Raw genomic sequence first — 26,302 nt, forward strand, 5'->3', positions numbered from 1 at the left:
GGAGCCTCTTCCTGCACTGGCAGCGACAACGGACACGGAACAGCTGGGCCCACCTCGCTGCTCATTAAGCACCGAGCCGTCTACAACAGCCTCGGCGCGGCAACAGCAGTCAAGTGCGGCCCCTTTGCACCCCCAGCTTCGTCGGTCTTCCCGGGTCCGGAAGCCTGTTATCTACTATGGCCTATAGAGGCGTAAACAAGCGCCGCTCGACACCAGTGCCGTGCAGCAGGCTTCATAACAAAGGGAGGAGTGTGACGATTCTCCAAGTCAGCGGACGCGAACTACACCGCAGGCGCCGTCTCAGCGGCGCCCAGCCGCTCGGGGAAGAAGGGAAAGGGAAATAAACGCTCCCTCGCTTTCCAAGGAGAGGAGCCAGTTTGACTCCCGCCAGCAACGTGTACTGTCGGTTTACGGGCGCCCCTTCCCGCGCCCTCCTCAGGGCACGTCGGTGACCCGTTTCGGCATTCGCTTCCATGCTCGCCCCTTTACAATACTATAACAATCGATAAGCCCCCCCCCCCCCCCCCCCCCCAATATCTCTTCCAAGAAACAGGAAAAATCACACTCTTCCTCGGCGGGACCGAACAGATGATAGCACTGCTCTTACAGCGGACAGCTTGAGAAGCTCACTCGCCTTCCAACCACCTCTTTTGAAATGAAAAAATAAAAAAAGCTCACTCTGCGATCCCAGAACCGGTACTGGAGTGGTGGTGGTAGTGGTTTATTTTTAAAAGAAAATAGAAAAAAAGCTGAAGCAGAAGAGTGTTTCCGGCCACGGCAATTGCTATCTAAGGGCAAGAGAAAGGGAGAGGATAGTGAGGAGAAGTATAGAGGGGAGCGACAGCAAGAAAGGACAGGGGAGAGCTTTGCACACTATTTACAAAATACAAAACTAGTAAAGTTCCCTGCACAGTTCTTGACATGTGACTGCGCATCACCCCCTCCCCACTTACGCACGCAGACACGGTACGTCACCATCGTCACGTGATTTTGTCTAACATTCTAAAAGTCCGCCGCATTTTCACGAGCCACTCTTCGGAAGGTAGAGTGAGAACGGTTTGGTTGCAATCCAGCTACCCTCGTTGTCCCCAAAATGACACATGTTCTAGTAAAATGGAACGAAGAGAAAAAATGGGACGTTTATGCGGTATGTGCCATAGACGCTGAGGCGGGTATGGCGCTTTTAACAAAGGAAAGCGCCATAGATGAGCTACGAGGAACAACAGTCATGGTGGAATGGGAAGCCGGCCAGCCACCAGCGCCGGCAACCCTTCTGGATTTCGGTAAGTGTCATCATTTACTTTTCGGCCACATTTATGAACGCCAGTACTCTGTCATGATTTGGTGCGTCGCATGAAATGCAGGCACGATGCGCGCAATGGAGCGCCAACGTACGAGACTCGTCCGGGAGTCTGAAGTAGGTGCCGTCCCGGACAACACAGAGACGCCACCAACAACAAGAGAGCCGCCGCCAACAACAGAGCCGCCACCGAAGAGGCAAAAAGTATGTGTGGTTCCCCGTTCTCCCATCTCCGGCTGCTGAGTAAAAAGAATTGCTGGCATTGCTTTTGAATTTCTTAATCCATTGATCTTCTAATCGTACTACATCGTATCGATGCAGGCATCAGCTGACTGCAGTTGTGGCGCGGCAGAGCGCATACCAAACCTGGAGCAGCAGATTGAATTGTTGGAAGAAAGGCTTGCCTCCGCTGAGAATAACTACAGTAAGTCACTTCACATGTCTTTTCTTTGTAAGCTTTTCTGCTGTGCCTTGAAATTTTGTGGCTTGTGGTTTTGTGTGTAGCTAACCAGAGTTCAAAATAAATTTTAGAGATTTATTTTAGACGGCTAGCATATTTAAGCTTACTCTCTTCCCACCCTAGAGGATGCAGTGCCTACATCACTGCCGGCAACATCACCGAATGAACAATTTTTTTAGCAGCCTAGGAAACACTGTAGGGATCTCGTACATTCCGCGCATTCCTTTCCAACATGATTGCTGCCGTGATTTGCAGTAGCACTGATCAAGTGGCATAAACGTCTACTGTTGAGTACTTTATCGAAATCGTCTTCATTGGGCTGTAATAAATCTCGTGTGTTTAAGGCGCAAGCTAGTAATCCGCCGCAGCCTTTAGCCATTTCATGTCACCCTCCTTATAAGATTTCAATTTTGTACATGTTGGGTACACTTTTGACCATGAAGTATTTTGTATTGGCAATTTTCACACCGTGGGCGTGCCCCTGTGGATACAATATGGCGAGGATGCAATAATCGAACTTCTTAACCAAGCAGTCTCTTCTTGTATAATAAAGGAAATATGAGTCCAAAATCGCTGGTTGGCTTTTTAAACCATTTTGGTTGCATTTATTTACTTTTTCTTGCTTGTATTCATTGACCAGAAAACATTTTAGAACTCTGCAACTTATCGTGATCTAATGTGCGCTGCGTATTGAATGGCTTTATAGGCTGATTTATCAGACCTCCCAAAACATGTTTTATGATCGTTTCTCTTTTTGCAGAATCATACAAGATGGTCAAAAAACTAGAAAAAATTCTGACGCAAAGAAGTGAGCCAGATACTGTTGCGGTCCCAAAGGTAAATGGTTAATTTTTTTCTCGCATTGTGGATTCAAGTTTATTGGAATATGTATCGCAACATTTTTTGAGATAATTTCATACTGCTTTGAAGTTAGAAGGGCCTACTTTACATGCTGTGTACTGGGAAACTGCAATCCTTGTGGACGAACGAACCAGCAGTGGGAGTTTTAGTGAGTAGTAAATTTAATGGCATATGATACCTCGGGGTTTACCTAACAAAGCGACGTTTCCTATTAGGGACGTCGTAGTGGAGTACTCGGAATTAATTTCGACTACCGCTAGTCGGATAGACCTTAAAACGGACAGCAGTTCTTAACACTCGGCCACGGTGCACGGCATCTTGTATTCCAAAACTGGCCAATCACAACAGTAAAATAAATAAATGTTTTAATGTTTTAGTGAATTAAAAAAGCCAGGTATCAAAATCTTAGAGCACGCAATTTGTTTATTGTAATTACCTTCTTGCTTAAGTAAAAAAGAGCATTAAAGGGCTATAGACACCTAATTTTGGTGGCATGTTTTCTTCTTTGTAATGATGCGTACAACAGCCGAATGATGGCTGTGACGTCAAAGTGTGGTTAGAGGTCACCTGAGACATGGAAAAACTGCGATATAATCACTGTTTCGTCACTTTAATTTACTACAGTACTGAAGCTAACCTTCTTCGAGCCTTGAAGACAACGTATGGAGAAGCACCGATTAAATTTTATCTTTTCATGCCTCACGTGACCTGTAACTTCTCTTTGAGGTCACAGCCACCGTTCAGCTGTTGAAACCGATACCGAAACAGCACGAGAAAGAAATTCGATTGCAAATTATTTATCGGTTGTGTTAGGATACCACGCGGTAATCCATGTATAATAATGCTTTACGCCTCATTACCAAGAAAAAACATCCACCAAAAGTCAGGTGTCTACATTCCTTTCTTTTTTGTCGTAGACAAATTCTGTGCGGCGGTCCTCAATCTGGTCGGAGCTCCACTGCGACTTAAGTTGTATCCTCTATCAAAACGCGGCCACCGCGGCCAGAACCCGACCCGAAGTCCTCGGGCTGACCAGTACGCGGGTTCGATCCCGACCGCGCTTCGATGAAAGCGAAGCCCAAGGCCCCACTGTTTTGTGCGGTGTCGTGCACGTTAAAGAATCCTATGTTAGTGAAATTTCGGAAACCTCCTCTACAACGTCTCTCATAGCGTGAAACGTCGAGAATTTCAGCAACGGCTGGCGACCTGCAAGTAATAAGCTACAGGTAGCGTGACTTCCGATACTGCCCACGCTGGGTTGTTGCCGTGTGCGTACAACATGGCTGCTCTGTCTCACTGGTGTTCTTGGTTACTCTCCTTAGTTTTTCTGTCATGAGAAGGAAGCACAGATTTGCTCGTACCTCCACCTTGTTGAGCAAAGAAGAACATTTAATGGTCGCTCTAAATAACGACCTAGCTGAAGGAATAAGGTTCACATTTGATGTCCCTTTTTGCAAGTATGCTAACTTGCTTATCAAGGTATTGTTTGAAACTTTATCTCGCAGGTGGAAATCGGCAACGGGATTTGCGTGGACCAAACGGTCATCGACCGTTTGCTGGCTCACTGCCGAGGCCAACCCTGCAAGTTCGCCCGCCACCTCCTGCGTAGTGTATTCACAGTGGATGAACTCCGTGGCAAGTCGCTCACTGGCAAAGGCAGCAATGCCAACAAAGACGCAGAAAAAAAAGAAGCTCTTGATTCGGACCGAGTTGGCGCCATTATCGGTATGTCTGTGCATTTCATCATTTTAGCCTCGACTCGCGGCAGGAGCATTGCAAAGGAGTCTCAGAGTTTACTCTTACATAACGAAAATATGTATTTGGGCATTTTACTTACCTCTTAAAGAAATCAATTTAAAGATTATGAGTAAATGATACTCTAAGATTTCTTTGTATACAGAAGGTTCTCCAAAGCACGTGAAATGTTACAACCTGCAGCATATCGTGCTGTATTTAGTGATAACCGGAACTTCAGAAAATCTCTACTGTGGAGCATGCAATACGAAGACAATTAATTCTTTCCTTCTGGAAGGCTGGGAAAAGTCTTCAGGGAAGGATCCATATCGATCCACAAAAAGTACGCAGAATTCGTTTTAGAAAGTTTAATTACGTTGAGAAAAAAGATTTCAAGGAGAAAACAGGACACTAAACAACGTTTTGTCCTTCTGAGATAAATTCAAATGTCATCTCTTTGATGCCGTGATTATAACGTGCAGTGAAATGCACTGTGACCAAATTCAGAATACTTAAAGGTGCAAGGGAAGAGCAATCTGAACTCGTCTTTTTGCCGCGGGAACTCGATATACACGTTCCGAGCATTCTTAGAAACTTCGGTTTATTGCCCTGCGTGGCCGATTTTCCTAATTAAATCGAATTAACGTCCGGCTCCCGCCTTTTTTTTTAATTCTTCCGGTACGGTGGGCGGAGTCGGCCAACGCGGGGAGTGCCTTTCACCCAGTCCCGTGGCGGCTTGCCGCTCTGCCATCGGCGGAGTAATACGTAGTAGTCCGTAGAAGCAAACAGCCCACTCGTATTTTTATTTCCGCAGGCTTATTTTGCGGCCATATCATCTGCGAATGAAACTATTTGTTCACGGAAACCTAAAAACAAAATAAAGCGAAAGCAAAGCCTCCACGGAGCTGGCTGAAAGGCACTCCACGCGTTGGTCGACTCCGCCCACCGTACGGGGAGAATTCAAAAAATAAAGGCGGGAGCCGGACGTCAATTCGATTTAATTAGGGAAATCGGCCGCACAGGGCAATAAGTCGAAGTTTCTAAGTATGCTCGGAACGTGTAGATTGAGTTCCCGCGGCAAAAAGACGAGTTCAGATTCCTCTTCACTGCACCTTTAATTTTTTTCTTGGAACGTACGGCTACGCTTCGAGCAATGCATGTTCTCTTACCCTCGCCGAACTAAGACTGTGGATGCACAGGTGCCAGAGATATTCCCTCCTCTATAGCAGCAGTGAGCATCTTAGCACTAAAGCTCTTATGAAGATGGGTCGATGCAGGTACTTAATATCCTATGCGGTTCTGCACTCGTCCTCCTCCAAGCGCTTTTTTATCAAATTAGGTTTTTATGTTTCCCTTGTGTTCCTCTTAAATGGATGAAATGGTAATGACGGGTAAAATGCGCATTTTGCTGCTTCCACTCTTTTTTTACGATTACCTCGTTCCATAAATGTTGCTTATGTTCTTGAACCACAATCAGAGTCCGATGCAAGGACCTGATCCCTTGAAATTGAATTCAGAGCATGCGCATGCTACAGGTGCTCTACACTTTGTTTTTCTTTTGTTTTTTTAGGCTACACATGCTCCAAATTTCCTGGGGTGGCGGTACAACAGATAAGGACAAGCCTTTCATCAATGGTGTCCAGGGAAATAAAATGACAAGGCAATTGATTGATGTAACCAATTTGAAATAAATTAATACTTAAAAGCTATACCTGATCAGTGTACTTGTTGCCAGCAGCATTCATCTATTCTTTGGGTGTTTACCACCGTTATGCGCTTCTTGCATGATAAAATCATATGGTGACAATGTTTCTAAAATTATTTCTGTCATCGCTAATCTCATCAAAAGTCAGACATTACATCCGCATTACAACATTTGACACCACATCCGCATCACAAAATCGGACATCACATCCAGATCAAAAACTCAGACATCACGTCCACATCAGGAAATCAGGCATCGCACCACATCACAAAATCTGACATCGCATCCACATCACAAAATCGGACATCACGTCCACATCAAGAAATCAGGCATCGAACCACATCAAAAAATCTGACATCACGTCCACATCACAAAATCTGACATCACGTCCACCTCAGGAAATCGGAAATCACATCCACATCAAGAAATCAAGCATCAAATCCACATCACAAAGTCAGACATCACATCCACACCACGAAATCGGACATCACATTCACATCACAAACTCCATAACATCCACATCACAAAATCGGCATCAAATTACCTTGAAACTTCCCACAAAACATCATCACCAGAAATCCCTTAAAAGGATTCATCATATCCTCATCAGATAATTAGTCATCACGCGCACATCAGACAATCGGCGGCAAATTTTCTGGAAACATTCCACAAAACATCATCACAAGTCTTCACCATAAATCCATCACAGGATACATCATATCCTCATCACACATTAATTCAACACATGCACATTAGACAATCGGCGGCGAATTTTCTGGAGGGCCTCGACAAGGGCTCCACACAAACATCATCACGAACACCACAGAATGTACGTTGTGTGTGATGCGATTGAGCAACAAAAATTCTGCAGAAGCACCATAAATTTTTTTGTAAGGGTCGCTAATAATTAAATGCTGCCTTCATACTACAGTTACCCGCGTAGATTTCCTGAAAGTAAGAAAACGTTGGCGCTCCGTACAAAAACACTGCGCTGGGTTCTGTTCGGAGTTTGCTAGATATTTTTTTTTTTCGTTCACAGCGCGCAGCCAGAAATTCGCAGTGGGTAGCCGCACTGCACCCTGCCAACCTAGGTGGGCCCGACAAAGCTAGTCTCCGCTTACAAAGGCGAGCGGCCGGCCGGCAAATCCGGAACCACCGAACTACGGCTGCTTCGTACGAGTTATATAACACCACCATCCTCGTTTCGTTAGACAAGCCCGGAAAGTTCTCGGGCGCAAGTTCTGAATTTAGGCTTAAATTTCACGAGACTGCGTAAAAAAAGGAATAAAAGGAAATACCAACCGGTTCTGCCAGGATTAACTTCCCCGCATTTCATTTCTCCGCCTTCCCTGTCTACAAAGAGACGACACAGGCCTCGCGTGCCAGCCAGCCGTAGAGCGACGCGCGGGCGCCAGGCGTCAATTAAGGCGGCACACATGCTGATGCCGCCTACGGCAGCGTCGGGCGCACGCGCCACGGGACATGCGGCCCAGGAGCGGGAAAAACAACAGATGCGCGCATGCCGACTGTGCGTAACTGTGCGGAACGCGACACGTGTTTTCACCAAGCGCGTTGTCTCCCCCCCTCTCGCTAAAGCGGCTGTCCGCTTGGGTGGCACACACACATCGCGGCGCTCGTGGGACACAGGTTTCGGTGCACGATGCCGTCACGTCATTCGGCAAGTTCACGGCACTCTTTAGCGTGCCTTGCACAGGCAAGGAAGAAATAGAGGATTCCTCTCGTCGCCGTTGAAGCTCTTAGCGTTCGCTGACTGTTAAACACACTTAGGCGTGCATATCTGATATGCTAAATGCGTTACCATGCGACTACACTCTCCGATAAAAAATATCGAAAAAAGCGTATGCGTCCGCTGTTTCTGCAAAGTAACAAGAATAAATACCGATAAATTCCCGCGAGATTCGACACAAGGTACTTTAGGTGTTTCAAAGCCAAACACCTATCAGTACTTAGAGGTTGAAATTTTGCTATTTGCCGCCTAAGAGTACAGTTTGTTCCCCACAACCTATTCTTTTTTCTTCTTTTTTAATCTCTGCAGTTGGAGTCGTCATGATTTCCTGCACGACCATTCGCGCGGGTGCGGTTACGCGTACAAGCGAGCTCTTCCTACCAGGCTGAACCAATCCGCCACGCGTCGGCTACCGCGACCAGCTACCTCAAACTCCCTCCCTATTATGCAACAATAATAAAGTTTTTCAGACAGACAGAGACCAGCAGCGAACCTCCGCACCGCGCCACTGCATGGTGCCCCGCGACAGGTAAACACGGCGGCCGCCTGCGCGGCTTTCTCACGCTCGGGACCAGAGAGAAGGCGCGCCGTGGGGGTTGCTCTCTTAGCTCGACGACGCCCCCGCTCGCTTCCCACAGTGCAGTATCGTGCAGCGCATCTTGGATAACCGCGAGCAAACGCCAGGCAACGCACTTTGAGCCGCCGCGCATTCGAGCCGGCGGCGAAGGATCGCGTGGCAGCTCAAGCCGACGCGAAGAACGTTGAACGCCCAGCCGCCCTCGGAAGGAAAAACGGTTACCCCTGCCGCCTGCACCGCCAAAGAAAAGCGAGAGCAGGTATCGAGTTGCTCTGAAATCGAACGCACCAGACGAGGCGCCGCTGCGCAGACACAGTCGACGCACAAACTTCCTATATTACTACTTTCCTTCTTTTTTTTTCCATATCCTTTCGGGCGTGCGTCAACCGCCTCCTTTCAGGTTCTTGGCCTGCGCGGCACGCAGGTTAAGATTCTATTTGCAATTTTCGGAACTCAGGTTCGCAGTGTCGCCAAGAAAAACACTGGTCCGCGATGATGTCACAAGAATAACCTCGGCACGCACGAGGCGCGCGCGCCGTGTTGTTAGGCGGGAGGGGCAACAGATTTGCTCGGCAGGCCGAATATTTTGAGCGCTTGCTCGGGAGTGATCGGCCGACGCCGACAGCCGGCGAAGGAGCCGGCGGGGCGGGCGCTATTTTAAAACCGGCTACTTGGAGTGTGAAACCCTTGCCTTTTGTTTCCAAGCGCGCTTACGCTCTTCGCGGCGGCGCCTGGTAGCTGAAATCGGCCTCGACCAAGAGAATATATATATATATATATATATATATATATATATATATATATATATATATATATATATATATATATATATATAGTGTGCGTGTGTGTGCGTGCGTGCGTGTGTGTGTGTGTGTGTGTGTGTGTGTGTGTGTGTGTGTGTGTGTGTGTGTGTGTGTGTGTGTGTGTGTGTGTGTGTGTGTGTGTGTGTGTGTGTGTGTGTGTGTGTGTGTGTGTGTGTGTGTGTGTGTGTGTGTGTGTGTGTGTGTGTGTGTGTGTGTGTGTGTGTGTGTGTGTGTGTGTGTGTGTGTGTGTGTGTGTGTGTGTGTGTGTGTGTGTGTGTGTGTGTGTGTGTGTGTGTGTGTGTGTGTGTGTGTGTGTGTGTGTGTGTGTGTGTGTGTGTGTGTGTGTGTGTGTGTGTGTGTGTGTGTGTGTGTGTGTGTGTGTGTGTGTGTGTGTGTGTGTGTGTGTGTGTGTGTGTGTGTGTGTGTGTGTGTGTGTGTGTGTGTGTGTGTGTGTGTGTGTGTGTGTGTGTGTGTGTGTGTGTGTGTGTGTGTGTGTGTGTGTGTGTGTGTGTGTGTGTGTGTGTGTGTGTGTGTGTGTGTGTGTGTGTGTGTGTGTGTGTGTGTGTGTGTGTGTGTGTGTGTGTGTGTGTGTGTGTGTGTGTGTGTGTGTGTGTGTGTGTGTGTGTGTGTGTGTGTGTGTGTGTGTGTGTGTGTGTGTGTGTGTGTGTGTGTGTGTGTGTGTGTGTGTGTGTGTGTGTGTGTGTGTGTGTGTGTGTGTGTGTGTGTGTGTGTGTGTGTGTGTGTATAGCTGCGGCCACCCTATCCCCGCAAACTTCTTAATCTCATCCGCCCACCTAACTCTGCCCCACCCCTGCTACGCTTGACTTCTCTTGGAATACACTCCGTTACCCTTATGGATCACCGCTTATCTTGCCTTCGCAATACATGCCCTGCCCAAGACCATTTCTTCCTCTTGATTTGGACTAGGATGTCAATAACAAACGTTTGTTCCCTCACCCACACTGCACGCTTCCGGTCTCTTAACGTTACACCTATCACTTTTCTTTCCATAGCTCGCTGCGTTGTCCGCAACAGCTGAACCATTTTCGTTAGCCTCCACGTTTCTGCCACACTGTTAAGTACCGGTAAGATACAGCTGTTGTATACAGCGAAGTTCAATGAAGGTTAAATCCCAGGTGGTCGAAACGAATCCGAAGCCCTCCAATATGCCGAATCTTTCTCTCCGTCGTTTCATCCCTCCACTCATGGCGCGGTTGAGCTGTCCACAGTTAGTGCAACAGCATGCGCTTTCCTTTCCTCTTGACCAATTGTAATTATTACCAAGCGCCTCCTTCTGGTCGTGTTCTCTAAGGATAAAGTTGAGGTCCGTGAAGAGCCTACAATCTATCCGTTGTTGAGAGTGAACCAGCTCCGCCCGTACGCTGCACTGTGGGGCCTAGGATTCTCTGAGCATTAACACGTGCCGGATGCCGCAGTCAAGAGGGGTTCCCGCGCAAAACAGCAAAAGGGGCGCGAAGGAAACGGAAGCGGGAAATGGCACAATCCAACTTGCGGAGTTCGCTCAACGAAAAAAAAAGAAAGCGCCAAGCAGCCAGACCGACTTTAATCGGGAGCGTTACCGCTGACAACAGTGATAAGGCCACAGGGTTTTTTAAAAAAAAATCCAAGCACAGGAGTGCGAAATCTCTCTCTCTCACGCACACACGCGCTCGCTCGCACACACACACAGACACAGACAGACGCACATAATCCAGCGACGACTTTGTCAGGGCGTCTGCGAGCTCCGAGCACGAAGGTTGCCGCAGCGTGAACTCTACAGGGCGACAGCGCTCGAAGCAGAGCTTCGCATTGGCATATGGAAGTCTCCCTACGATGTCCGCCGCGCTGATGAACCAGCCCCACGGTGAAAGGCTGTCTAATGCGCTTATTATCACATGCTCCCATGTGCGGGGTTGCCTATGACGTCATGCGCAATCCGTGTACACGTCAAATCAGCCACGTGCGCAACGCTCCACTGCGAAGCTAATGGCAAACCGACGTGAAACGGCGGTGCGGTTGTCATCAGGGCATGGTTTCGGGTTCGCTGAGTGCCCTTCGCGCTCCTCAACAATCGGCCGCGCGCGGCACAGATAAGCGGCGATATGCGCAATCAAGCGCGCACCGCCAGCAGCCTCGCCTTCGTGCCGTTCTCTGTCAAGCACGGGCGTGCGCCGGTGCACGTCGACCAGCGAGGCAAAAGGCACCCGTCAACCTCTCCGCGTTGCGCAATGGTAACGCGCGCAGCCCAGAAGCGGCACTACATCGCACTAGCGTCGCTCAAAGTTCTCTCTTTCCCCGCCGCTCTCCCGGGAGCGGAGCGCGCGGCGCGGTCCTCGTCGCGAGTGAAAGACTCGAAACAAGTCGCAGCCAAATTTGCCACCACGACGTTTTCCCTTTTCTCACGGCGACGTCACTCGCGGCACCGCCTTCTGCGCGTGTGGGACGAAACGCATTCCTCTGTAGCTGCGCGAGAGAGAAACTTTTCATTTAAACGCCGGCGCCTACTGTTTGCGCCTAGAGCTGACGCGGTAAAATGTTAATATAGTTTGTTAAATGTGCAATGGATCCACTCTGAGTAGGAGCAAGAACGTCATAAAACCTCGCATGAAGCTGAGCTACTTTTCAGCAAGTCGTGTTCAGCCCCCCCCCCCCCCCCCCCCCCCCCCAAAGCAATGAAAATGATTGTCAGCCGCAAGCGACGCCCCCTACAGCGCCAGAACTCATACTTCTGGCAAATGCGGCTACTTGTGCGTGCGCGGACGACGAGAACCGCCAGTGAGTGGCGGTCATGCACTGTGCGGCCCATGAGGCTAATTGTTAGAATTTCGCGCTGGCCATTTCCGCCTACACCAGACTTCCACGATTAAGAGGGTGTTTTTTCCGAAATCCCGTTGAGAGATCTTTGGGGGCGCTTTCTATCATTCTACACGCACATCGGCCGCATCCTGAGAGCAGCGATCACAGCTCTCGTGAACAGATGCTGTTTGACTGAGCCTGTTTAACTACAGAGCAATAACGACAGCAGTGGCTCCGCGGCTATGGCATTCCGGAGCTGAGCAGGCCTCAAGAAGGTTCGACGCACGATCATGACGACCCGCACTTTGATAGAGCCGTTTTTCATTTTTTTTTTTTCATCTTGCGGTGGTTTACGGTTGGCGGTGTACGTCCTGCGGAACACAAACAAGACGCTCGCAGCCGCCTTCGTTCATCTCAAACGCGCTGCGCAGTACGCCGACACCGACCCTCGATACGCGCTTGGCGTGGGAGAGCTGCGCTGCCAGACCAACGCGGCTCTCAGGTGGAGACGCGCGGTCGGCGACGCAGAAGCCGCGCGGCGCAGAAAGCAGCAGCTATCGAATGCTCGGACGGTTGCTCTTTGCACGAAGGCCTCCAAGCTCCAGGAAAAAGAGCGAACAAAAAAGAACAGACAGACGCAGACAGAAATAATAGACGACGGGAAAGGTGCGTCGACGGGCCGCAGAGAGCGAGCACGGGAGAGGGCGCGCCAGCTTCCGTCGGCCAAGGTTGTGAGATACCGGCGAGAGTAGAGAAAAAGAGGGAAGCAACTCCGCACGAGAAGAACCGACACCGAGGCGGCGGCACAGGCATGCGCAGCGAGCTGGGATATCGAGGACGGACTTAAAGCGCACATCCACGCCGTCTTAGGAAGGCCCGACGGGTTCAAGCCCCGGGCGCGCGACCCCTAGAGAATCGCAGAGGCCGCGGTCGTCCAGTTAAGAGGAAGCACGCGAGAAGAAAGACGCGAATCCTTGCGGCTCCTGGCGCGAAACCGGGTTTTCCAGGAGAAAGAGTACGAATTGGCGTCGAAGAAAAGCAGCTGTCCATGTTTTTGAAGTTGCGCGCACACTTCCGCCGCTGTTGTGTCACGCGTGCGGCATCATGAAGGCCACGCGCGCTGATAGCGCGCCTGTCCGGCGCGGCAGCTGCCGAGTCCTCCTTGCTGCCAAGTGCGATGGATTTCTTTTGTGGCATCTGTTTCCGTTGCTTCCCCAACCGCGCCGAAAGTCCCGACCCACAACAGCAAGTGTGCCCAGATTCCGACCGCAGTAAAAAAGACGATGTAAACAGCCTGCGTCCCATTTCCAATCTCGTCCATTGCGGGCCTGCCGCGCAGCGGTAACAGGCGCGATAAGAGGCGCTGTATTTGAAAGCTATGTGGCCACATCACAAGTCATAAAGCGCTCCACCGAGCAGCTTGCCGGCGCTGCTTCGCACCCTAAGGAACGACGCCTTGTTTTCAAGACAATAAAGAGCTTTCGCCCGCGTACAGGGACACTTCCTCGGCTGCGCCACGCAGTGAAAGCCCCGGAAAGGAAGAGGAGTCCGCGCACACCGCTAGTGCGGCAACGGATTCGCGCACAAGCAGCTGAGGACGCTTAGGCCTCGTCGCTGGGGCACGCAGACGCCCGCACGAGCCGTATGCGACGAAACGTGTAGAGACCGTAGACAGCCCCTCAACACATCACTGTAGCTATCTGTAGGTACAAGATGCGACGGGTTTGAAAGAGGCCCGACACAAAGGCTGATTTGCACTGTCCGCTCTTGGCGCCTTTCCCCAAAATGAACCGAACGAGTAGTGACAGCGATGACTGCGCCACATGCCGGCGCTATAGGAGGTATTCACATGACGTCATCCGCAAGGGGCGCTAGCGGCCGGCGCGGCATTCGCCATGTTGGTGGTCGCGCGCGCGGCCGCCGCAGCCAGCCGCAGCGTTTGAATAGCTGGTGATGGGTGAAATGCGAGTGTATTTCGCGTCTCGCCGCACGTAATTTCTGTCCGACCCGTGCCGCCGCGTGACTGAGTGAATACTTCGTGAACTGTGCGAAGCAGAAAAGAGCGGGCACGCTCAGAAGGTTCTACTTTGTGAAAAGGTCGACCCCCCCGTAGGAATGCGGAGGCACCGGCATGGTGTGCGACGTATACAAGACTGCCGCCGCGCGTTGAATTCACCGGTATCGAGGCCCACCTTGTGCACGGCTTAAGTTTGCTGGCGGGCCAAGGAATTAAAGGATATAAACCTATGAGAGGGTGCAATTACTTGACAAGCGGGTGAGTCTAAGAGCCGTGCTGTGGGTGCCGACGTCCGCGATGCCGACGGCCGAAGTGCCGTTTTTGAAGAGGTGAGTAATTCGAAGGGTCTGTTCACTTAGCTGTAGCTTAACTTGTCACCTCTACCTGCTGAAAGTGACGTGTTACAACTGAATCTAGCGGAATGGCTGCACACTGCGTTGCTGCGAAAACGGTCTTGTGCATACGAAGCAGCGCTACGTAGCTACAATCAAAACTGCAAAACATTCTCGCTGTGTCTGCCGTTCGTGCTGCGAGCGCATGGCAGTATTTGTTCTGTCGGGTAAATAAGGCAGCTATGACGTTTTGCCTTTCTGCTGAAAGACCGTACGTCTGAGAAGCGTCAGCAGTTCGCGGACTACAGCTAGGCGCTTGAATTATCAATTTCTGCGGTGGCAGTTCTGGAATTTCGGTAATTAATCGTGCTGTTTATCCACGATGTGCCCTGCATGACTAGCTGACAGTTATCAACTGATATTAAAAGCTGCAAGTTGTGTACGTTCTTGCGTGCAGCGCAGCCAGCCAGTTTTGCTGCCGAGTTGAGGCAGCTCGGTTATATCACGGCGCAGAAGAATTCTGCTGCAAACTTCATGCACAATACGCGCTCCACAAAGATAAGTGGTCGCTGACGTATTCAACAACGTACAAATATGTTACGGATTACTAACAGTTCAGGCCGGGTACCTCACGGCGCACCGTGACACTGCGCGAGCTCGCCTGAAACGACCGCAAACATGGCGCGCCTGCCGCGACGACGCTCGCGCCGTCTGGTAGCGCGGCCTCAGTGAATACCTCCTATATACAGCCTGTCCAGTGCATTATTCTCCCGTTTAAGCACGGTCACGTCACTAATACCTGAAGGCAGTTAGTCGGACGCCTGTGTGATAAAAAACAATAAAGCTGACGTGCCTCGCAAGCCCGACAAACCATTCATCACATATAGCAGCCTTCTCAGAGACCTTTTCGCGTTAATTTCGTGCGTAATTACCCGGGAAGCGTTCCCAACTGGCGCAGCCCACTCGGAACATCTGTACCCGCCGCGCGAGTCTGTCCCAGTCAGTGGTGCGGCGCACACGACCTGTAGCACGTGGCAGCCGAGAAAGCTTCGGAATCGCACGGGCAGTGGCCGATTTCGCTCTCGGCTCAATCGCCACCTTATCGCTTAACGCAGCGAACGATGACGCTCCGCTTTCTGATAGCCCCGCGACTGCGCCGCTGCGTCAGAACGCCTTGTTACAGCGAGGAAGGGGCAGGCCGAAGCCCCACCAAGAGGCGGCAGGCGACGGACGACGAATATGATTTCAAGCTTTGATGCTTAGTTAGTTGCGTACACACCACCGTACAAAGGATTGCTTAGCAGTTTACCTGCGGACGACTTCCCAAGCCTCCGTGAATCCCCATCTTCCCCGAGGGCTGCGCGCGTCTGCGTAGCGTACAACAACAGTATGCACGGTTTTGATGTGTATCAACGACATGGGCGCTGATGATGATCCGAAAGTGCTTACGGTATCAATGGCGCGGCGGGTGAAAAGGTTACAGCCGGTGCAGGCGACGCGTGTCGCCCTGGTTTTGATGAGGCAGCGCGGCAAGCCATGCATTCCGGGCAGTGTTTGATAAGGCGCCGGTGCAGGTGACGCGCAAGCTTTCATTCAAACGGGAACCGTCCTGGGGCATCGCAGTGTTGCCAGAACAAAAAGAAAAACTGACAAAACTGTGTATAATGTGTACGGGGCGACTTGATAATCACTTGAAACCAGGCCCGACGAAAAAAAAAAAAAAAAACTCGCTGTTCCCACCAGAACGTAAGGATGCGCCATTCATTAAATTTTTTTTTTCGTGCCCTCATTTACTCGTAATTAGTTCTGATCGCTGTTTGTTGGCAAGGAATCCTGGTTACTTTGGGTTTTTATGGCGAATTACAAAACCTTGCCAGGCCAGTTGGTGCATGATTTCAACGAAAACAGCGCGTGAAAGACAGGACCGAGAATAGGAGACACACGCACGCAGCGCTGACTAACAACTCAAGGTTTATTGCATTGCTCGCATTAAATACCGGAAGAATGAAAGGAAATAATAAAAATAAAAGCAATGTGAAGGCGAGGACGAGTCCGTTTATCACTTTTTGTCGTCGTGGGTTTCCAAGATATTCCTTTTTTTTTTTTTCTTGTCCGTGCCATCGCGATCGGGTACTTACGCATGTCGCGCATATCTTTTCGATATCGAAGGGTTCGTAAAGCTCGCGCTTGTGTTGGTGATTATAACGCCTCAGAATCAGGCATTGTCCAGATGTGGAATGCATTGACAATCAGACACGTGCTTCGCCAGCGTGCTGCCGCATCACGTCTTGATAGCAGACGCGTTTAGCATACCGGAGACGTACTAGCGGAGACACTGCGCATGCACAGTGGCGTCCGGTAAACCGGTATAGGTCTACGCTATTACGTCGCCGGTATGCTAAAAGCACCTACTATCAAGACGGGATGCGGCAGCACGCCGGCGAAACACGTGTCTGATTGTCAGTGATTGTCAATGACACGTGTCTGAATAATATCGACCACCTGGGGTTCATTAACGTGCACTGACAGCGCTCAGTACACGGGCCTCTAGCGCTTCACTTCGATCGAAATGCGACCGCCGCGGCTGGGATCGAACCCTTGTCTTTTTTTTGGCCAGCAGCCGAGCACCATAACCACTGAGCCACCGAGGCGGCTGCCAAGGATTTCTGTCTGGTAGGTTTTATTTTAGGCGCAGAAATACAACAGACTACGTTTCAGCGTGTGCTATTTGCAGGGCGTTCCACCTAAGACTTTCTGCAATTTTTAAAAATATGTTTTTTAGTTATAACGAATTTTAGGCCAAAGCAGTGTCAGTAGCGTAGTGCAACAGACGTTCCAACTAGCAGGCTGCCTGCCCGACCGCTTGGAACCACACACTGCGCTGCCGCTGCATTTTCCGACGCGATAGCTTCTGTAGTGAAGTTCCGCGCCCATTCAGGGCCGCTGCACAGAATTCCTTCTCGACAAAGAAACTAGTACATTGTTGAAACTTTTTTTTTGTTACCTAAACAAGAAGCTTATTGCAAGAAGAAAATTATAAGCTCTGGAATTTTGATACTTGGCTCGCTTAATATAGTCAGATATTATGAAGCTGATTTTGTTCACTGTTGCGATTGGTCAGCGCAGTAATACAGGACGCCACGGAAAACAGCCAGGTGTTAGCAACTCCTGTTTATTTTTAAGTTGTATTCTACTATAAACAGTTGTATTCGCTTTTATTCTGCGAATCCTGAAACCTCCGTAATGATATAGGTGAGAAATACTCATCGTTTTTTTTTTGTGTGTGTGTGTGTGATAAGATGACGAATTTATTTATGTTAAGCCTAACTACGCACGCCGTACACTGTCGTCATAGCAGCGACATCAGGCGAAGTACTTCTCCAACTCTGCACTGGAATTTACGTTTTCATTTGATTCAATCGACTTACACTTAAAAAGAAACAAAGCCTGCATGCATTGCAGCCATTAATAAAACCGAATAAACTTTCTTCGGCACACAGTTCAAGAGCCTTTACTTGCTGTCACTAGATGGCGCCACTGCATATTACGCTTCTCGGGCGCTACACTAGCCACTCTCAACTAAAAGTGTCGTTGCCAGGTGGGCGGCAGTGCGCGTAAGGTGCGCCCGTTGCGTACGCAAAGCTTTCGCGGACGCACAGCTAAAGCTGTCTAATAACTCTACCCTTCCCGCGCTGGGGTAGCGAAGTAGCCAAGAGTAGTGAGCACCGCAGAGCGGGCGGGGCAGAGTACGTCACATGGCACGTGCTCCACGGAGTGACACCATTTTATGGAAGTCGCTGTTCGCTCTCCGCAGGCGCGCGATTTTCGAATGGCGCGAGAAATATCCCTCACGACTTTTAAGTCACGGCGGCGAGGGTAACTGCGTTCTCGAAATTCTAAAAACTGATATGGATGTTACCTACAGTTGGCTATACGCCTTAATAAATAAGGAGACTAACAGTAATAGTTAAAACTTACCTATTTGATATTATTTCACTAGCATGCTAGGTAGCACGTCTGTGCTGCACATTGATGTGCCGAGAAAAAAACCCTTTTCTAACTCAAAAAGCCTATTTTCGAAAATTGCAGAAAGTCTTCGGTCAAACAAAAGACACGCGCTCAAAAGCTCCGAGCGGCGCGCCGAGGACGGCACTGTTTACAGGCGCACGACGGAGACACCGACTCGCATTGCCCGCAGTCGTCGATCTTATCGCCAGCAATCCCGCGGGGGTTGTGGTTCAGCTGCCGACGGGCCTCTTGTCAGCAGCACGTCTGATCTCGATGACGGTCGCTCGCTGGAGGCATGCGGCGAGCGATTCGATGTCCTTATCAAAGCCCACGCGGGGCCGTGGCAGTCAGTCGCCACCTCTGATTACACAGGCTTCTTTTCTCCTTGGTCTGCATGTCACGTGCTTGACGGAGTTGACAAGAGAACCGCAGACATGGTGCGTGCGTGTTCGAGTGTGTATACAGTAGCGATCACATTTACTGTGAACAAGGAAGCGCTCAATGCTATCAGAGCTATCTGACGACGCCGCGAGGAACTTATACGCGTGCGCAGCGCGTTTTCTAACAGATTACTTTTTTTTCTTCGCGCGCACACGTCACCCGCTGCACAGGCTTTCCATTACACAAGCTCGCTGGAATTTCGGAAGTATAGAGACGCCGAAAAAAAAAAGAAAACACTGTCGGCCTCGCTCGCCAATGTTTGAAACAATGCGGCTGCGTTCCTCTTGTTGGTGGAAAGTGCAATCGGTACTATGTCTACTTCGCATGTTTCGTAGGCCTTGCCTGAAACTCAAAATCGGACACTGCAGACTACGCCGCTGCTTGTTTAAATGTGCCTATATGGGTCGCAGTTAGACCACTACAGGTTATCATCTCTGTTTCATCCTTAAGGTGGTGGTAGCGCTCCTGGTCGAGAGCAGTCAGTGATTCTACTGTTCAACTCTCAAGAATGCAAGCAGCTACCAACGCTGGCGCGCACGAAATCTCGCATTGGCAGAGCGTTGGCTTGCTCTAGGCCAGCTTCGTAAATAGAAGTGCACAAACCACGACAGCCCGAAAGACGGATTACTGCAAAAAGACTCGAAGTGAGCCGGGCATATGAAAAAGAAAAAGCACACAGCTGGGCAGGCAATTAGCACCGCGTGGTTTCGCCGTTCGCGCTGATGACGGCTGCCACCTTGGACGGCAACGAATTGTACATGACAAATAAAAAGCTGCTATCAGCCTGTCCCATTCATCGTGAATTACTGCCCACAGTTAATCTGCGCAGTTGATACATCTTTCAACTCGGCTTCTCTGGGTGGAAATGCTTCCGAAAATGGGCCTCCGGCTTCACGCGGACCGAACCCGTTATTGCTACAGCGGCATTTGGATTCCCGTGCGCCACTGAAATCAATTCTTTATCATCATCATCATCATTACTGTCCAGAAAACTGTCCCTTTCCATGAAGAATGTTTTTCAATGGTAAAACATTCCATCCTTGTGGCTGTTGTGTTTTGTGCGCTCACAACTAAAGCGCCTAGCTGAAGCAAAGTACAAAGGATGCAAAATTGGACGAGTTGGAGTTGTTGCATGTTGGAAAAATAGCGCGAAATAAGCGCTCGTGTGTGTCCCCTTTCTTTCGTCGTCGTTTCTTTCGCGCTATTTTTGCAACATGAAGCAAGGTATACTCTGGCATCGCAAAACAATACGCGCGCTCCTAGAATTAGACAGTTTCAGCGCAGCCGGACAGCCGTACGGCAAATATGGTAACGTGTTGCCGTTGCTACCATTGCTAAGATTGCCTAGCCACATTTTTCCGTACGGTAGTAGTTACCGTATAGTTGTCGTGTTTGCCGTATACGGTGTTGCTAAAGTTTTGTACTAGAGAGTTTTAGCACAGCGGAGACTTATTAGCGTAGACGAATATCGGATTACCGGACGCCTGCTGTGCACGCGCAGAGGCAGTGGCAGGGACATGAGGGCCACTGCGTGCATGCGTCCGGTAATCCGGCGTATGTCTACGCTAACGCGTCTCAGTTATGCTCTCCATCGAAAGCCACGTGCTCGCGAGTTCACTGCAACAATAATTACCACTGTACTAAACAGCTTTGCACCGACGGGGAAGGCTTAAATCCGATCCAGTGTGAAATGAAATAATGCGATATTTTGCGAGGCCCTTTACGACGCTTACACCGAAGTCGCTAGGCCACCCTCTTTTCACGAAAGCGACGCCGTGCTGCGGCGGCGGCGCAAACTAGTCTGAACACGATAGGCCAGATAGGCGCGCGGAACCACGCCAGCTTGCTCGTTTGCGATCGCTTCGCCGGCACATTGAGACTGTTCAGACGTTGTCGTCGTAGTTTTATTATAAAAACATACCACATGAGCGCTGTTACATGGATATTTGCCTGCTAACAAGACAGAACAGTCGCTAAGTGCCACTGGGCAATTTTCCTGGCGCCAGCAATGGAGTGAGCATGGGAAAAGGAAGTTTTCCCGCTGCAGCATAACGCTTGCGGAATCATGACGGCACAGTTCTAATGAGGCACTGAGCCTCTATTTCTAAAAAGATGATTTGCCTGAACTAAAGTGGTTATGGTGCTCGGCTGCTGACCCGAAAGACGCTGCTTCGATCCCGGCCGAGGCGGTTGAATTTCTATGGAGGCGAAATTCGAGAGGCCCGTGTACTGTGCGATGTCAGAGCACGTTAAAGCACCTCAGGTGGTCGAAATTTCCGGAGCCCTTCACTACAGTGTCCCTCATAGCCTGAGTTGCTTTGGGACGTTAAACCCCAATAAACCAATAAACAAGTTCATTATGATTCTTTTAGCACTTCGTTAGTGCCCAGTGCCATCTCTCTGGCTGGAATCAGTCTCTAAGAATGGCGGGTGATCAGAATGGAATAAAATCGAACGAAAAGAATCATACCGCAGCGGCCTTACGCCCATTGCACGCTTTCCATCTACTGCTTACCAAACAGTGCGCGGGAAAGGCGACCTCATTGTTCTAGCTTTGCATCTGTGCACGCGATTAGAAATCTACATTCATATTTAAACTAGCACGTGGCTGATGGAATTCATAAGCTCCAAGAAACGCAAAAGGGGCGAACCTTTATCAGTGGAAACTCAAGCGGCATGCGAGTGGCAAATTTTTCTAGTTTGTTTCCTGCGCAAGCGCAAAACAAATCCCAAACGATCGCTGGGTCGTGCTTAACTGCAGTGCTAAACGCAGGAAATGGCGTTTCTAGTTTTGTCACTCACCTGTTCGTTCTACAAAAGTCTTCATAATCGATGTCATTGATTTAAATTTCCGTCGTGCTGCGCGTCGAGCGCCTACCGCTCCCCTTTCATGCCGGCCGTTTTCAAACGCCACATGGCGATTTCTTTCTTGTCTCTCGTTTATTCCCGACACCCTCGAGACCGACAGCCTGATTCACACGAAGTTGCCGCCGCCGACAGTGATGCGTGAAAGAAACGCCAGGAGGAGTCCTCCGTAACGAGCCACACCGGATTACTTGAGGCGCCCGCTATAGGTCGCGCGAATCGCCGATAGACAGCTTGTCTCGGGGTCGATATAGGGGCGGGAGGGTGGCAGCGTAACACACACTGCGGATACACCTTTTACCCCGCTTAGCCCTAAGCGCAACATGCGGCTGTACTGATGGGTAGGTCTAGCGGTCGCCCCGCGACGGCGCAACGCGACACCGAGCCGCGAAGGCCCGGGCGTCTTGCGTAACGGCGACGCGCCGCCGCGGCAGGTATCGGGTTCGCGCCTCCCACACGGCGCCCTAATTTCTCGCAACCGCGGCCCGCGAGCGCGTCGGCCGCTTGCTCCCAGAGCGAGCTTGCGTCGTAACCGATCCCCGGTCGCCGTCGGAGACACTCGCGGCCGCACGCCCCCGTCGCATCATTATTCAAGGACACCCGCGATGCGTATGCCGAAGGACAAATTTGAACTCTGCGGCGAACAAACGTGGAGCGAGTGCACACGTGTCACAATGCTAGCACGAACCGCGCGAGTGTTTAGCCAGGTGTGGGGGGACGGGGCGAAACCAGCCCAAAGCCAATTTTCCTCTCCGTGTAACCGAACCTTTGCGCTCTGCTTGACTGCTACTGGCTGCGTATTGCGAGGCTGAACGCGTGCATGGTAGATCGACGGAGAGACTGGTGTCGAACGAAATACGAGTGAGTTTTCCCAGACTGCCGCGGTCAGCAGCGTAAAAGAGAAGGCGAAAAAGTCCTTAGCGTAGCTCAGTTATCGGGTTCATCCAAGAGTGATTCGTTTGAAATTGATTGATTGATTGATTGATTGATTGATTGATTGATTGATTGATTTCCAACGTGTCATAGCTCATCCCTGTGGATTATGAGCCAAGCCGTAGTGAAGGACCGAGGATTAACTTCGAGAGTGTTAATGTAATATTGCGAAACACAACGCGCAAGTGCTACCATCACCCTGTCAAAACTTTACACGACGCATCGAATGCGTAGTGAAAATTTCTTTCGGACAAAGCAGAGCAGTATGCGGCAGAAAAGCGCATGTACTAACTGCATGATGACGGATGATTGCCCCTGACCTGTGTTTTCTTTCTTCCGAGAGGGAGCTTCCAAAGTTTAGGTATTCTACCGAGCATTTACACGTTAAAAAGCGACGACAAAACGCACACACTTGAAGCCTTCAATGTCTGCTCTAGTAACGGTAAGGCCTATGTTAACACTTGAACCGTTAGAGAGATGGGTGAAAGATGCAACACACACGCACGCACACAGATGCGCACACGAAGCCAGCTGCAGTGACACGTCAGGGTTCGCAACCGCACCTGATCCAGCACACAGTTCGGCGCCAAAAGGCAGCCGAGGCGGCCCGCCCGTCGACCTGGATCTAACTGGCAAAACCATGTCCGGAACAAAGCTGACAGCGCGGGGCCGGCCGCCGTTTGAATGCCGCGTTCCGCCTTCGCCCGGCTGCGCTGCGGCGGCGGCCATCGGCGGCAACGCGGCACAAAGCGTGGCGCCGGCGCGGAACCGCCGCGGACTGCGGAAGTGCGCCCAAGTCGGCCACTGCGCTCGTTATGATCCCGCGCGACATCCAGATCAAATCCGCCGAGCAGAAAACCAGCCGCGTCTGAGCGCGCCAACGTCCGACCTAATGGGCCGCCCAATGCCGGCGTCCACCGCAACAGTGCACACCAACGACACGAGAAAAAAAAAAAGGATTGCGCGCGCGCACACACACACACACACACACGCACGCACACGCACGCACGCACACACACACGCACGCACAGATTTTACGGTACTTACCGATGTCTCAAATCGAGCTTAAAGATGCAGTGTGTTAGACGTAAATTAGCTGCAGGGTTAAAAAGATAAATAAAGAAGAGAACGCCAGTCAGAGAAAACGAGTATTGCTGGCGGTGCTTTAAACAGTCAGGCGAATTTAATTGCTTGATTGCTGCTTCTCTATTTAATTAGTGTGTTAGCCTTTGCACCGATTGGTACATATATATGCGTGAATATTTTCGAAAATTATTATAGTTTTTGAGGCTCAATAAAAACCGCAAGTGTAATTTCTACAGCGGTAGCTTTATTGCGAAACTAAGCAAACTGCATGAAATGCCTGGGCCAAAAGCGCATCCCTTAATTTAAATATCCCGTGCCCAGCCGCGCTTAGCTTTTCGATACCGACAAGACGCTCTCGAGTTCGCGCAGCCGCATTCTCGGTCTGCTATGGAGCTTTGGCTTTTGCTTTGGAGCTTTATCTTCTGATTTTTTTTTTCTAACAGAGTGGCATAAGCTTTCACACTATATTAAGTAAATGCTCATTTATAAATGCTGTGCCATTTGTGGCTTCCTTTCCCGCTCGGCTATTTGTAATTGCAACTCAGTTACTCTACTGATTAATGTTAAGTAAGCAGTTGCAATGCTGCGAAGTAAAAAACAAATCTGCTCGATGTCAACCGCCAAAAATAATGTTTGAGCTTCATTCCCGCGACGCGTATCATTTAAATATTTTCTTTTTGACCCTTTCGATCACGCTACGTAAGACGTGTCTATTCCTGGGGCAGTTACGCTGAAACTAGGTGTTTGTGAATAATTTAAGGCAACGCAGAGGTCACAGACGTGGGCTGGGACCTCACAGGTGCTTTTCGACGGCATTTATGTAAAACTGCCGGCACGCACCTCTCTTCACCTACAAGCAGAGGCGTAAAAAGGAGTGACATCAGATTTGGATTCGCGCACGAATCGTCTGCTACGGATGTCTCAAGATTTGAACATCGATCTGAGGTGCCCCGGAGGCTTGCGCATCCAGAAGGTCCAGGCTGAAGACGCTCGCTTCCCTCCTTCCTCCGCCCTCTCCCCTCCACATCCTTGCAACATGCGTCTGTGACCATTAGACGACGATTCCTCGCTTCCCGGTCACAATTTTAGCGAGCATTACACCGTTCGTGCGCTCGGTAACTACTCAGGAGTGGGTCAGAACGTGCCAAACGGGGCCCCAATTGCCGAGGCGTCTCACACGCAATGCATCGCGCGTCCGGGACGCAAGCTTTCAGCTGGTCAGTGGTGGCGTTTCGAGCGGCCGCGGGGAAGAACGGGAGGGGGGGCACTGGTGCTGCTGCGGCGACGTGATCGGCTCGATACGAGCGGAGTCCGGGACGCGGCAGAAGGTCGGGCGCGATCCAATTAGCCGGAGTGTAACGCCGCTGCGCGCGGGACCTCCCATGAGCTGCCTGCAAAATATCCGTGCGCCTCGCGGCGGCGGCGCGCAAAACAAGACACAGGCGGGAAGCGCGAGGGGACACGGCGGCGAGGAGGAAAACGCCAATCGTCATGGAGAGGCAGCGAGACCTGACCGAGGCAGACGAACGGAAACAGAATCGGTAGCAGACGACGGACCTAGCAGAGCACAGCCAGCGGGAAATGGAACAGAAAAATGGCCGCCGGGTTAACGACCCAGGCGGGTTTGAAAAAGTGGCAAAAAGGCATCACCAGCCACCGACGAGAAGAGGCGAAGAGAGGCCACTCCTCTCGCCCCCGCGGTGGAAGAAAAAAAAGATAAAAAAGGCGCGCGTGGCCGCTTCCGTTTCCTGCTCTTGCCCGGCCTTCTTTGCTTGTTCGTCTTCCTCGTGGCGAGGCCGTCAAAGCCGCGCCAACCTCTTCGCCGGTTTAGCATATTTTTGTTGACGCCGCCGCCGCCGCCATGACGCTTTGAGTAAGCGACTCTGCTACACGCCAGCCGCTGCCGCCTTGTCGTCTGCTTCCGCGAATTCGTCTACTACGGAGAGCTTTTAGGTCGCCCCGCGGTGGCTTTTGCCCGGCGCTCTCGCGGCGTGGCGCTTCGCTGCTTCCGAAGGAAGCGCCCCGCATTGTTTAACTTGCACATTTTGGCCTACTTTGGAGGCCGATTCCTTATAAAACGGGAGCGATAGAGCGACGGCAATATGAAACGCCGAGCCAGGAAGGACAGCGGTCGACCTCAATAACGGCGTCGAGCCGCCAAAGGGACACGTTTCGAACAATGGCCTGAGCGCGCCGCCAGGTATCCGGACAGGTCAATCAATATAAAGGGCAAGAATCAGGGTATGCCTCTGCTCTGATGTTTCGTCAATGAGTTCGATTTTTGGTTCAAAAGTAGGGCGATGCTCAGCGACGGACCTCCGACTTTCTTGGGAAGTTAAGTGAACAAGAATCGAAATGCTCGCTTCGTTTTTTTTTTCTTCTTAAATTCAGGTGATCCGAGGCCCAATAGCCATGGAATAATCAATACCGTTTACCCGGCATTGATGTCCCAATTTGATTTTTTCAGCTAGCCACCAACGTTAGGCTGGTCGGGATGTTTGTTTTCAATGCAAAGTGAATATTAGAGCAGTGGAAATAAATGATAAAAATAAAGCAATTTAAAGTATTTGATGAAAATTATAGTGAGCCCGATTATTAACAAGGCGGAGGCTTGAAACGGGGTATGCAATGGTATAG

The 26,302-nt window shown here is 50.5% G+C and overlaps 2 protein-coding genes across 5 annotated transcripts in view; one reads left to right on the plus strand and one right to left on the minus strand.

Moving 5' to 3' along the window:
- The window catches only part of tna (Zinc finger MIZ domain-containing protein tonalli), a 273,408-nt gene that overhangs the window by 95,555 nt on the left and 151,551 nt on the right, over positions 1–26,302 (minus strand). Inside the window, exon 1 of one of the 4 annotated variants that reach the window (XM_089581283.1) lies at positions 7,363–7,493. The exons of the other annotated variants lie outside the window; for them this stretch is intronic. The gene's annotated coding sequence lies outside the window, so the exon portion shown is untranslated. Of the gene's footprint in view, positions 1–7,362; positions 7,494–26,302 lie in introns of those variants that run through there. 4 annotated transcript variants of the gene reach the window in all.
- LOC149352047 (uncharacterized) lies at positions 806–6,046 on the plus strand. Its single transcript, XM_089581285.1, has 6 exons — positions 806–1,283; positions 1,365–1,504; positions 1,622–1,724; positions 2,521–2,597; positions 4,127–4,346; positions 5,926–6,046. Exons 1-6 carry the CDS (start codon positions 1,094–1,096, stop codon positions 6,009–6,011), a joined length of 816 nt encoding a protein of 271 aa, XP_089437411.1. The 5' UTR covers positions 806–1,093; the 3' UTR covers positions 6,012–6,046.

The sequence above is a fragment of the Amblyomma mixtum genome, chromosome 3 (assembly GCF_055824585.1).
Source record: "Amblyomma mixtum isolate Tamu chromosome 3, ASM5582458v1, whole genome shotgun sequence".
Taxonomy (NCBI): domain Eukaryota; kingdom Metazoa; phylum Arthropoda; class Arachnida; order Ixodida; family Ixodidae; genus Amblyomma; species Amblyomma mixtum.